This window comes from Saccostrea echinata, unplaced genomic scaffold (genome assembly GCF_033153115.1).
Source record: "Saccostrea echinata isolate AGI-Se365-2 ecotype Australia unplaced genomic scaffold, CSIRO_AGI_Sech_v1 ptg000056l, whole genome shotgun sequence".
Taxonomy (NCBI): Eukaryota; Metazoa; Mollusca; class Bivalvia; order Ostreida; family Ostreidae; genus Saccostrea; species Saccostrea echinata.
In genome coordinates, this window is record NW_026889805.1 from 16,404,691 (window position 1) to 16,418,982 (window position 14,292).

General features: G+C 35.8%; 1 protein-coding gene across 1 annotated transcript; it reads right to left on the bottom strand.

The window, feature by feature from the left end:
- Nucleotides 1-4,945: 4,945 nt before the first annotated feature.
- LOC133173912 (potassium voltage-gated channel subfamily B member 2-like) lies at nt 4,946-9,951 on the bottom strand. The gene is made up of 2 exons (XM_061308977.1): nt 9,508-9,951; nt 4,946-6,010 (listed from the first exon to the last, which is right to left on the bottom strand). The coding sequence occupies exons 1-2, from the start codon at nt 9,949-9,951 to the stop codon at nt 4,946-4,948; spliced, it is 1,509 nt and encodes a 502-aa protein (XP_061164961.1).
- Between the last annotated feature and the right edge of the window lie 4,341 nt (nt 9,952-14,292).

The window sequence follows — 14,292 nt, forward strand, 5'->3', positions numbered from 1 at the left end:
TCGAACCTAAGTCCTTCCGATCACGGAGCGAGCGCTCTACTGACTGAGCTACCCTGACGGTATTTCCTCTTCAGAGTATTTGTGTGTACAATCAGAATGTTTTTTAACGAAATAATTTTGCAAATGACCAATGACAAGGTAAGTAAATTTCCGAATTCCATTTTTATTGAAAAAGCAGCCGTCAATGATGTCAAAAAGCCTGGACTTTAATTTATCATGGGGAATGGTTGTATACAGAGTAGAAAAGTCTTTAGTTTTTATATTATTGATTTTGGTAAAATTTTGTGATTTCAAATTTTCCAAAAGTTCCTTGGAATTTTTAAGTATCCACATCTATACTACTATATTAAAATTATAGACTCGAATTTTTGACCTTTAATACCGATAAATCGGAAAAGTACTGTCTTTTGTTTTATATATTTTAAACATCATTGGTACTTGAAGATTACTAATTTGTTTTTATTTTTTCTCAATTAAGCTTCGCTAATTAATAATCAACGAAAATTCCTCAAAAAATTCCGGAAATCATCTGGATTTTTTGGATTTTACAATCTTGCGCGTGCACATTACATTCACGCTAAATCACGGTGTTCAAATCGGAGAGGACAAAAGTACTAAGTAGATATATATTTGTTATTTTATAAATTAATACCTTAGCCCATACACAGACCTGTTCGACTAGTGTCAAGGAATCTCATATGTGCATTCATCGTCGGAAACCCACGGTCGGTCTCGCTTCTCTTACCTCGAGGTAAATATCTTGCCGAGCCGAATCTCCATCAAAAATAGCTTGATAGCAGTGACGATAAAATAATTAAGACATATATATGGATATTTTTTCTATCAACAGATGTCCATTAGATCTTCCTTCGGTTTGTAGAATGGTTTCAATAATTAAAATCGCACTTACTTGTTTAACCCCAAATTCCTTTGAAGATATGTAAACTGAAACAGACGATATCACCGCTTTTGACTCCACATATATAAAGAACTCAAAAAATAGTAAGATTATTCTCAATGCCGATTATTGTTTTATTATTATAAACAGACGTTTCCTGAAATTGATTGATACACATCAATGTAGACATTCAAATGTTGGAGCTAAGCGAACTTTCAAGACCAAATAAATCCCAGTTCTACATTATAGGTCACTGCGTGTCACAACATAGTGATTCGGAGAGCCGTTCGTGTGGTATTCTATTCGAATATTCGTCTCAAATGTAAAATTAAGTAATAAATAACAAGGTTAATAAAAAGTTCACTGGGAAATGAACTTAGTTTGTACGTGAATAAATTAACTGTGAAGCTTCGGGCTTCACAGGATTTGATCATGTGGCCAAACAAGTTCATTTCCTAGAGATCTTTTAAACATTGATATTTTTTTATTAAATATCCCGCTATTATCTGCATATGGGGTTTACGTCTCCCACCTTATTTGATACCCTAGAGTATGTTGTGAGTACGATCAGGTTTTAAATCGAGGCAGGCTACTGACAGATAAGTTAATATTACTTAATGTTGAATTGAAGGCCACTGCAAGAGACTTTTCATTTAAAAGATTTTGAATAAATTCTGCTTTATATGAATACGAAAAAGGGTTTGCCAATAATCAATACTCATGGGAATCACAACAGATTGTTGGAAGACTTGACATCCAAAAAGTACAAAGGATGACTGCACTTAAGGACGTGCGGAATTTGCGACAAAATAAACTTTCAAAACAAGCATTTTTCTTTTCATTGCAAGAATGGTCAACATCCAATCTACAACTTTATGCAATTACGCTTAATAACGGTGTATATGTACGAAGTTCGAATCTGTTTTCAAAGGCAGGGGTCATCACAATTTCTTGAATCTCCGTTCGATAATGAGGACGCCCACTTTTTTACTGACTTTATACATAGCGCATGTTTGTCTATTGTTCTACGTTTAACAGTAGTTGTATATTTGCATAAATGATAATGTGTCAAAAGGAGATTAATAGACAAACATGCGCTCATGGTTAAAAAGAGAAAAAACTGGAAAGCAGTAAGGACAAAAACATTGAATCATTTTATTGTATCACAGTCTAAAGTCATTTTAAGATTTTAAGTCATTTTAAGATTTAAATGTGGTTCCAAATTGACAGTATTCTTTCATAAACATACAAAAGTGAGATAAGATTTAGATATAAAAGCAACAGAAGCAACCGAAAAAGATCCAAAAACAGGCGTTAAGAGCAGTCATCCTTTATGAATTCATGAAATGTTCAGTTATAAATTAAAGCTTAGCTTAATAACATAGGTATTAATCCTCATAGGTAAAGATAGATTTATGATCTTAAGGAGATTAAAACGATGGAATCGCCTTATATTCAAGCTGTGAAAGAAGAAATGAATGTCCAAATAGAATTCTTAATGGGCATGCTGTGAAACAATTTTAAACGTAAAGAAGTTGATATCCGAGTTCATTGATACCCGAGAGAAAAACATCATTGCAAGGTTATTACACAAGTCAGAGCATTGATATGAAAATTTCCGAAATACCCATCTCTATTCTGGCTTCATCATTTACATGAGCATTTATTTATATAGTTTTATTCTTTTTTACTAAGGTTTCCTTTTTCAGACCTCATATCAGCATTTAACATCCTTGCTCTACATTTCTTTTAGCAGTGAGGTATTAAACAACTTTAGCGAGGAACAGATTGACACTGTGTCAGTTTTATGGGGAGAGAATTGTCGAATGGAGTGATAAGGAAGACATCACAGGAATTTACTTCAGGAGAATACACCAATGAAGAATGGGACTTTAAAAAAGAGTAGTTTTTTTCAAAACACTATCCAAGACAGTTTTTGGAAATGAAATTTATGCAATCCTGGCTTGATTGTATTAGCTCAACTGGCCTTTGCCTCAGCAGTAAACACTGCTGGCTGTGAAAGGGGATTTTCCATGCAAACCCAACTAGGAAGCAGCCTTACAGTTGACACACAGGGCAAAGGGGTAGACTATGATATTACTTTATAGAGTAGTATTTGGAATCATTAATTTCGGCTAGGGACTCATAGTTATGACTCAGGTATTCAATGTATAATGAAGGGATAATGAACATTTTTGAATCGTTTAAACTAGTTAAATATGTATAATTGCTAGATAAGGATGAAAGTGATATGAACCAAATTGACATGACTGATAATATTCAAGAAGCCGGTGATTTTGCACCTTCAACGTTTTTGAAGAGTTATCTGCCCTTAATGTAAAGAAGGAAATTAAATTAGAAAAAATCAATTTTTTTTTTTTTAAAAATTCCTTTCACGGAATATTTTTAATTGATAACACCTTCAAAATGCTTCGTTTATTAAAATTTGGGACCATTCATTTATTAGGTACAAAATATCAAAATATAGTTGTTATACATTGAATACCTTAAGAGGGGTCAACTGGACCCATAATGCCCATTTTTAAAAATCTTTTTTCTTCAAAAGTTCTCACCAATATTGAAACAATTTGTAAAACTTTGACCAAAAAAAATCAGTAACTTTATACATGACATATTTGTGTTACTCAGCAGCGTTATGAAATGTCATTCGCAAATAAATTATTGGTTCATTTTATTCAGATTTAAAGAGGGTACGGGAGAGTCGCCCCCCCCCCCCATAATTTTGTTGATATACAGTACAAGACACGCAGGTACTTTATGCTTGTGTTCCCTCAGTAATGACATCAGTAATAACGTCTTACCTTTTTACGGTGCTTGTCAAGGAATTTTTGTAACCCCCCCCCCTTTTACTGAAATTGCTTTCCACAGGCCTGATATTTAAAAAAAAACATTGTAGTAGAGAAAGAGAACCTATAATTTATAGTTTATTTTTTTTAAGAGAGAGAGAGAGTGCAAGCTCCTGCAACACCTAAAAATTTAATAATTCCAATCATTTTATCTTAATCAAAGGTATATATCGATGCAATGAGACTAGATTTTATTTCCTAGAGCAGTATTGTATGATTGTGTTTGGTTGTTTTTCTTTTGATAACTATGGACAGCTATACCTCCAATTTGTGCAATTAAGACGTATATATGACCACCAGTACCACCACCGACTTTCTTTTTTTCTAGTCACTTTTTTCCCTCTACATCTCGTCAGTTTGATTTTTAACAACTCATACTTCAAAAGGGATAATGTGAATGAAAATGAAGCACTAGGTGGCCATTTTGAAAAATGACTAACAAAACAGTCTGTTCATTGTAGTATACACTGTATATTTAAAGTACATGTAGTTTAAAACCAAATCCCCTTCCTTTATCACACAATATACAAAATAAATATTCTACCTATAGTTGCGTGGCGCAGTGGTTAGGGCGTTCGCTCTAGAGTCGCGGCGTAAGGAGTTGATCCTTACGTCGCGGGTTCGAATCCCACTGTGGGACGTGGAGACCGGTCCTTCGGATGAGACCGTATGAACCGAGGTCCCGTGTCGCAGTAGGTGCTGGCACGAAAAAGATCCCTCACTGCTCAATGGCCCTAAGTGCCGAGTATAGGACAAAATTTGCAGCTCTCCACCGGCAAGTGGTGGCGTCTCTATATGAGTGAAAAATTCTCGAGAGGGACGTTAAACAACATACAAACAAACAAATACTATAGTTGCTGACAAACATTGCACAAAGCGATTTAAACTACATGTACCAGTAGAGCTCAGAGGAGATAGAGCTGATAAATGCAAGTTTGGAAGATATTTTACAACCTTAAATTGTAGGTTATTTTCGTTTCTCACTCCAGAACTGACTGAAAAAACTTTTCAACCCATTGCAATCACTGTTGAGATCTTCTAGTAACACAGAATATAAATAATGTACAGTCATAGCGTCTACAACTGTTTAATGTACGGTAAAAAATTTAATGTTTAATGTTGTATATTGAAGATATTAATATGAATAAAGATGATATGAAAGTTTCTTTATCAGTAACCACTAGTACCCCCTTTGTTTTGATGATGAATTCTTCTGGTCAACGTAATCTTTCCGCACTGAATTTACAGTCCAGTTCCATTTTTTTTGATTAATTACTTTTTTGGAATGAAGTAATTGGTTCAAGTTCTTGTAGTTGTTAACAAAAACAGGGATAATCATCGCAAACACAAATATGCCCGCCAAAGCACATATACCCCCTATCAACTTTCCGCCGACAGATTTTGGAACGATATCTCCATAACCTAATGTCGTAAGTGTAACCACGCTCCAGTACCAAGCGTTTGGGATACTGTCGACGTTATCTTGGCCTTCTGCAAAGTACAGGACACTGGAGAAAATTAGAATGGCCGTCAGGACAAAAACGAGTAAAACCAGCAGGTCTCGAATGTTTGTCTTCACACAGTAAACAAACACGCGGACCTCAACAATATGTTGTACAACTCTCAGCAAACGAAAAATTCTTAAGAATTGTAGAAAATCAAGGGCTTCTACGCGTTTGTCAAACTTTGTTTCTTTCAAAACAGACTCTACGATTTCTACTGCAATTGATGCTGTTATTATTAAAATATCCAGAATATTAAGAAACGACAGGAAGTACTTCCGAAAGTTTGGACACGTGAGTAATCGCATTATTAATTCTATTGCAAAAAAAATCATCACCACTTGGTTAATGACAGTAAAAACAACATGTTTCTTAACTTTTTGAGGTACTCTGGTTTTGTAATGCCTGTAGATTGTATCTAATGGCAAACCGCCATTAATATAGTTGCTATAGTAATCGTCATACTCCTCAGGATGCTGATAGTGTGTGTGGTTTAAAAAATATTCTTCAAAATCTTTTTCGTTTAAGTCGGACGGAATGTCTCCAAAGTAGTAATGCCAAACTTTCCAAGGATCTGTGTCACAATCCAGGTTGTCGAGGAATGAATTCAAGTAGTCGTCGGCATCAGGAATTTTACTTTTCATCTCGCAAACATTGATCCTCTGTCCGAAAACTGGAAGCGTGCTGATGGAGAGGGAAAGGACGGAGATAATTATCAAGGATATACTCACAGCAAGGTATACCTATTTAAAAGTAAAATACACATCAATGAATCATGAGATCATTATATACGAGAGTCCCATGGGCCACAACGCTCACCTATAGTCCTGTTTTATCGGCATATTTTCTCCTATCTTTTCCTATGTAAAATTAAGATAACATATTGTGGCCCCTTTCTACCCTTAGGTATCATGATTCCAACAAACTTAAATCTACACTACCCGAGAATGCTTCCATATAAATATGACTAATCATGGCTTAGTTTGCTGTTCTTAGGAAGAAGATATAAAAGATTTTTCCTTTATATGCTTAGGCTAAACTTTGCTCGCCCGTTATGGCCCCATCCTACCCCTTGGGTCATAATTTAAACAATTAGAATCTACAATACCTGAAGCTGCGGCCATATGAATATAATAAATTATGGTTTTGCTGTTCTTAAGAAGAAGACTTTTAAAGACTTTCCCGATGTATTCCTATGTAAAACTTTGATTTCACATAGTGGCCCCAAAACCCACCCGCAAGAGTTATGATTTGAACCCTTGAATCTTCAGCACCTTAATATATGACTAATCATTGCTTTGCTGTTCCCTAGCAGATTTTTTTCCTATTATATATTCCTACTTAAAACTTTGATCGCCTATCAGGGTCCCTTCCTACCCCATGATTTGAATCTGCACTGCCTCAGGATGCCACCATGTAAATATGTCTTAAACCTTTGCTGTTCTTGAGAAGAATTTTAAAAGATTTTTCGTAGGTATTCCTGTGTATAACTTTCATTGCCCATCGTGGCTCCACACTCCGCCTGGGGTCATGCTCTGAGCAAACTGGAATCTACACTACCTCAGAAAGCTTGCACATAAGTTTCATCCTTTCTGGCACAGTGGTTTTTGAGATTTTTAAATGACCCTACCCAATTTTCACAAGTTCTTTATTATCTCCCTTTGGAACAGGATGTTGCCCTTCATTTGAACATACTTGGATCGCTCTTACCAAGGATACTCTTTGCGAAGTTAGGTTGAAAATGGCAAAGTGGTTCTGGAGAAGAAGATGAAAGACTTAGTGTGAAACATTTACGACAACGCCGACCATGACAGACAACGGACAAATTTTAATTATAAAAGCTCACTTGATCCTTCCGCTTAGTTCAGCTAAAAATCAGAGAAAACCTCTATCTAACAAGATGTGTTTGTGAAACACTGATGCCCCCGTATGGCAGCTTATGGCGAAGGTTAAAGTTTCTCAAATGCAAGTCAAAATCCAGGCCAAAAGATAAAAAACGTTGGTAGCGCAAAGAAAGATCTTGTCTCGAGGAATATACCTGTGAAATTTGAAAGCCCTAGCTGCAACTGTTCAAAAGTTATGGCGAAGGTGAAAGATTTTTAAAAGTAATTAAAACGTCAAGGACAAAGTTGTTGGTATCCGAAGGAAGGTCTTGTCACAAGGATTACATATGTGAAGTATGAAAGCCCTAGCACCAACCATTCAAAAGTTATGGCCAAGGTTAAAGTTTTTCGAAAGTAGGTCAAACTCCTATGTCAAGGTCAAAGTGGTTGGTATCCAAAGGAAGGTCTTGGCACAAGGATTACATAAGTAATGAAAGCCCTAGCTAGTACTATAAGAAGAAATTAGCAGGGAGAATATAGAGCATATTCCAGTATAACTCCAAGAGAAGCCAAACAACCGTTCAAAAGTTATGGCTAAGGTTAAAGTTTTTCAAAAGTAGGTCAAACTCCAAGGTCAAGGTCAAACTTGTTGATATCCAAAGGAAAGCCTTGTCACAAAGAATATACATGTGAAGTTTGAAACCCCAATCACCAACTGTTCAGAAGTTATGGCCAAGGTTAAAGTCTCATAAAATTTTGCAGAAGTGGGTCAAACTCCAAGATCAAATATGATGGTACCGAAAGAAAGGTCTTGTCACAAGGAATACACATGTGAAATATGAAAGTCATAGCTCCAACCAATCAAAAGTTATCGGCAAGGTTAAAGTTGACAACAGACAGACAGGACAAAAACAATATACCCCCGGGATCTTTCGATCCCGGGGCATAAAAATAAAGTATGAAATTTCCGGTGTAGAAGTTGAATTAAAGAGCAAAATTTCGTATTTGTGCTTAGAAGTGCGTATTCATTTCTGTTTCTTCGACCTACATTTTCTTCAGGTATGTTTTTTCACACTAAAAATGTCTAAGGAATAAGTATCCATTATTCATTTTTTGGCGTGTATACATGTGTTTCGATAACGTGGGAACACTCAATAATTCCCATAAGAGACTTATTTACGTGTTTCAATGCTGGTTATAATCCTCATACAACCGAATCTTAACACATTACCTAATATACATTTCATCTTAACACATCATCCCTCTTTTCAAACCCTTAACAAAGTCGCATTTTAAAAATAAGGCTTGTGGGTACACATTACGTAATGGTTAATTATATTAATATTAAAATAATTATAATATGAGAATTTCCCTTTTAAATCCGTCATCAAGCAACCCAAAGCCATAGCACATCTTTTATGGTTGTAAGGAGAAGGAGCTCTTAAAAATTATTCTACGATATTTTATTTGACTTAACTTGTCACAAATCCTTCAAAAAGGCACTTTTTTAAGACGAGTCATTTCCGTTTTCAAAACTTGCCTACTATAATAAGTGCAATTTTCTGATTGTTCCCAGTTCTAGACTGGAATCAGATGAAATAGTAGCTTTCTAGCCCGACTTTGTTTAGCCTATTGATTTCTAATTTGATGGTCTTTAGTTCCTGAGATTTTTCCTTATCAAAATTTTGACTCCCAATTATGTACGGCCTCCGCTTTCTCTTAGAATGCATATAATATAATGAATCTTTCAAAAACAAAAGGAAGAGGGGCCAAAAGAAAAATAGCGACTTTTGTCAAGAGTTTGTTTAGAGGAACGATATCACAAAATTTTGACATTGTGAAGATGTATACATTCGTGCCTTTCATTTTATTATATTCCTAACTAATGTTCAAGTACATGTAAATTAAGCACAGTTTTTATCGCCTCCGTCCCACTCTTCAACATCCATATGTCATCCCAATTGATATGTAGGGTAACCCATTAGGAATACTGAGGAATCATTATTGTTCGCGGGGAACCAATGTTCATGGATTTCATGGGTCACCCTTACCTATGAATTTAAATCCCCTCGAACGTTTATTTTGTAAACTTATTGATTCATTAAATCTACCGTATAAACGAGTAACCCACGAACTCACGTTCCCATGAACAAGTAAAGTTTGCCTGCCCACGAACATTGACCCCCGCGAATTAAAATGATTCCACAGTAGTTGAAATTCAAGGTTATATGAGATTACTTGTGAACTTCAAGGTACAACCCAGGGGATATAAACGACAAATCAATAGCAATTTATAACAAGATTTTAATTTTTTCATAGAAATTCTAATGGGTGAAAATATTACTAGACAACTTTTTTCTTATGTTTCATGTATAAAGATACAAATCAATATAATATGTATGGACAATAGATATTACCTTTGCAGCCTTCGTTCGAAACTGATTCTCTAAGACTCCCCAAATCCATTGTTTTCTTGACAATTCCTTTGGTGCGACCTTTACCTGGTTATGTTCTCGAAGGTCGTCCACGAAATTTTTAAATTTCTTCAATTTTCCCAAAGCTGATTCCAAAGAGCTCAAGCAGCAACTTTCCATATATGAAACTTCTATCTCCCAAAAGTTCAGTTCTTCCAAAAAAGCTTGTGGACAGGCATTAGTAGGCATATGAAGCTTTCCTGTTTGATAAAAGGCATGGATTTCTTTAAAGAAACGCACTGGACGTTCAAAACTACACTCCATTTTGATGTTTTCATTACTGTTGATAAATTTTCCAAGTTTGGTATCTGGATATAATTTCAGTGCTTCAGCTGTCAAAGTAAATTTCTTTCCACTTACAGTGACTGTAAGATAGTTCGACGTCATTTTTTTCCCTCACAGATACAGGATAATATCTGTTTTATTACCTCGTCAAGTATGAAATCGACAATTCCTGCAATAAATGGAAATTTTATCAATAATACAAAACTTTTATTTGTTATGTTTCAGCTCCCAGGAGAGATTTGACGGGCGTTAATATGCGTCTGCTTAAAATGGTCGATTATACCAATGGCAGTATATTTGACACTAAAATTTAGTGTACTGGGTTTTTGGAATGTCCTTACTTGAACTTTGTATTATTACCCATTGAACATTAGCATATTTTATTTACTGACTCAAACACGCCCAGTATTTCTAACCTTTTCTAATATTTGTTTTCTGTTTATTATGCTTGTATTAAATACAGTTATTTCAAACTTTATTTTTATTATCATTTATTTTATTTTAAATGTTTCAAGCTTTTGTTGCACACTATCAGTAATGGATATTTACATTCGCAAATCTTTTTGAAATGAACCTTTTAAAGAGAAAATATGTTCAATTCTGTATGAACTTATTAGAGGTCATAGCGTGACCAAATCACAGTGCGAGATGATATCATGCCTACATATTTCTGTCACAGTGAAACTGGTTTCGGAACTTCCAGCTTGATAACGGTGACAAAGATAAAGTAAATGGATATTTTTTTCAATTAACAGATGTCCGTTAGATCTTCCTTCAGTGAAGTTTTCTCTTTTTTCTCTCTGAGGTAAGTTTTCCACGACAAGCTTACACCGTTTTTCTCATCCTCTCTGAGAAAAAATGCTTTAGATGAAGTTTTCAATAATCTTGAAGTTCCACTCTCTTGCCGATGAAACATCTTAATTTCTGGTAATGCACCAGAGCCTATTGACTTCCCATCTAAGAAATTCATTTCAAAATTCTTAAGTGAGTCCTCAGCAACATCACCCTAACCTTCCGACAAGTAGATGAAGAACACAAAAGAATTCGTTTATGGAAGAAGCAATTCTTTGATGATCTTCATTAAGATGGTTCCAATTGCCAATGACTTGTGGTAAAACATCACTTCGGCACTCATCTGGTAGTCTATTGAAGTTTTTCTCTCTGCTGGCTCTGTCCGACATGGTATTTTTAATGTTTTTAAGAATCTGGAGTCCAGCATTACTTTCCTCACTATTTACACATAAAGAGTTGGTGTCCTGAAGAATTTCACGAAATGTATCCAAATTACATGTGTCACTCTTATTAAACATGTCCCTGAGACCAACAACATATGAATTTTGCTCCTCATCTGTACTGATATAAGATTGCATTGTCTTTCCATATTTACTTGTTTCTCAATAAAAAGTGTAGTGTTCGATTTTTCTTTTTCTTCACATGCAAGTTTTTTTTTGTGCAATTGATAATTTTCTGTTTACTATTGTGTCTACTGTAGTACGAGATGATATTTTTGTTGGTTCTTTCCCAAACATGGTTGCCACTTAATGGATTACAGGTCCGGCCTTTTTCCTTGCAACCTTCAAGTCAGTTAAATGCATGATGCATTTTACTGCTTCATTTCTATTTTCCTTTTTTTTTGTTTCATCGAAAAGAAGTAAAGTTCTGTCACTACTATCAGCTAACAAACCTTCTAGGTATTGCACACTTAATATCAATTCGTCATTACTGTCCTTCAATTGCTTGTTGTCTGTCTCTAAGTGATCTATTTGATGTTTGATGGTTCCTTTTCCAAAGCCTTCCTTTAAAACATTTATGTTCATTTCTAAAGCCTTCACTTTTCCCAGCAGGGTTTTGTTGTGTTTCAAACTTTCTTGATACTTCTTATAAGAAATGTTCAATTGATTTGATCCTTTTAATTTTTCAAGCCTTTGTTTCAATGTTTTGCTCAATTTTGTAATATTTTTAGTTTTTTTTTTTTTTTTTGATTCTTCACGGTCAACTTTTAATCTCTTCACTTTTTCTTTAGTAGTCATTGCTCTATCCAACTTGCGCTCTAGTTGTTTATTTATTAATAGAAAGAACATTTATTCTTTTCCTTTTTTCAACAAGCTTCTCTTTTCTGTCAACTTCTTTATCGCAACACATTTCTTTCCGTTTTTGAAGTTTCTGTTGATGTTGCCACTGTACTATCATCACTAACAGAGGTTGCTGTAGGTTTGTTGTTTAACGTCCTTCTAGAGAATTTTTCTCTCATATAAAGAGGTGGCGTTGCTCATGGACAGCTGCAAATTTTGACCTATATTCGGCACTTAGGGCCAATGAGCAGTAAGAGATCTTTCTCGTGTCAGCACCTAATGCGACACGGGACCTCGGTTTATACGATCTCATCCGAAGGATGGTCTCCACGTCCCACAGTGGGATTCGAACCCGCGACGTAAGGATCAACACCTTACTCCGCGACTCTATGGCAGACGCTCTAACAACTGCGCCACGCGGGCGACGGTAGCTGTAGGTATTGAAAAATGCAAATTCCTAAACTCATCTTTTCGAGTCCCTCTATGCTTCTTATCATTCTTTATCACTCGATAAATATTGGTATTTAGTGGCTCTTTACAAACTTTGATTCCGGTTAATTTTCTTAACACATTAAACATCCATGACATTTCCTTTCCATTGTCTTTTGTGTACTTAAATAGTTCGATAATATGCACATTAAGTAACAAACCTTTTACTTTTGGCAATTCTTCATTTTTTATTTTCAAGGTTACCTTCATCTAACCCAATCTTCTTCAGCGAATCCATTGTTAGGTCATCTGAGTCAATCAGGTGACATATTGCTATCTGTTTTCGTCCGTCGTCGTGCGACATGCGTTAACATTTGAACATTTTTAGCTTCTTCTCTCTCAACCAATTTCAACCAAATTTGGTATATAGCATCTATGGGTGAAGGGGAACAACAATTTTGAATTTCATGGTCCCTGCCCCCCTGGGGCCTGAGGGTCGGGGCAAAAACCACCAAAATTAATGCAATCTTTAAAAATCTTCTTTTTTACTCCTGGACATCAAGCAGTCAAACTGTTGGCATGATTGAAATAAGCATTGAGCCTTCTACCAAAATTGTGAAATTCATGGCCCCAGGGTCAGGGGTTCTGGTGCTAGGGCGGGGCTATATAGATCATATAGTGAAAGTGCATTATTTCTTTGAAAATCTTCCTCTCTGCTCCAGGGTATCAAATAAACTAAGTAAGTACATAGTTATGAAGAGCAAGAGTGCCTCTTCCAAAATTGTGAATTTCATGGCCCCAGGGTCAGGGGTTCTGGTGTTGGGGGAGGGGGGCTCTATTGACTATATAGTGAAAATGCATTTCTTTGAAAATCTTCTTCTCTGCTCCTGGGTATTAAATAAAGTAACTAAGTACATAGTTATGAAGAGCAAAAGTGCCTCTTCCAAAATTGTGAAATTTATGGCCCCAGGGTCAGGGGTTCTGGTGTTAGGGCGGGGCTCTATTCACTATATAGTGAAAATGCATTAATTCTTTGAAAATCTTCTTCTTTGCTCCTGGATATTAAATAAATTAAGTAAGAACATAGATATGATGAGCATGGCTGCTTTTTCAGAAATTGTGAATTTCTTGGCCCCAGGGTCAGGGGTTCAGGTGTTAGGGTGGGGCTCTATTGATTATTTGCATTAATTCTTTGAAAATCTTCTTCTCTGCTCCGATGTATTAAATAAACTAACTTAGTGCATAGTTATGATGAGCATGGTTGCCTCTTCCAAAATTGTGAATTTCATGGCCCCTGGGTCAGGGGTTCTGGTGTCAGGGTGGGGCTCAATTGATATACATAGTGAAAATGCATTATTTCTTTGAAAATCTCTCTTCTGGATATTAAATAAACTATTACATAGTTATGATGAGCATGGCTGCCTCCTCAGAAATTGTGAATGTCGTGGCCCCTGGGTGAAGGGTTCTGGTGTTAGGGCGGGGCTCTACTGATTATACAGGGAAAATGCATGAATTCTTTCAAAATCTTCTTCTCTGCTCCTGGGTATCAAATAAACTAAGTAAGTACATAGTTATGAAGAGCAAGAGTGCCTCTTCCAAAATTGTGAAATTCATGGCCCCTGGGTCAGGGGTTCTGGTGAACGGGGGGGGGGGGGGGCTCTATTGATTTTATAGTGAAAATGCATAATTTCTTTCAAAATATTCTTTCTACTACTGGCAATAAAGCAAAGAAATAAGTGTATAGTTATGATGAGCAAAGTGCTTCTTCCAGAATTGTGAGTTCATGGCCCCTGGGTAAGATCTTCTGGTGTAAGGAGGGGGGGGGGGGGCTTTATTTATTTAATAATATAGTGAACATGCATTTCTTTGAAAATCTTCTATGCTTCTGGGCATATTCGAGGCAAACAGAGTAAAAGTTTTAATACGCAAGGGTATTTTTACC

Bases quoted from the DNA above. Each gene is read 5' to 3' on its own strand.
- LOC133173912 (XM_061308977.1), bottom strand. From the start codon at position 9,951: ATGACGTCGAACTATCTTACAGTCACTGTAAGTGGAAAGAAATTTACT. The intron at 6,011-9,507 runs GTAATATCTATT...ACTTTTAAATAG, and splicing joins TTCGAACGAAGGCTGCAAAG to GTATACCTTGCTGTGAGTAT.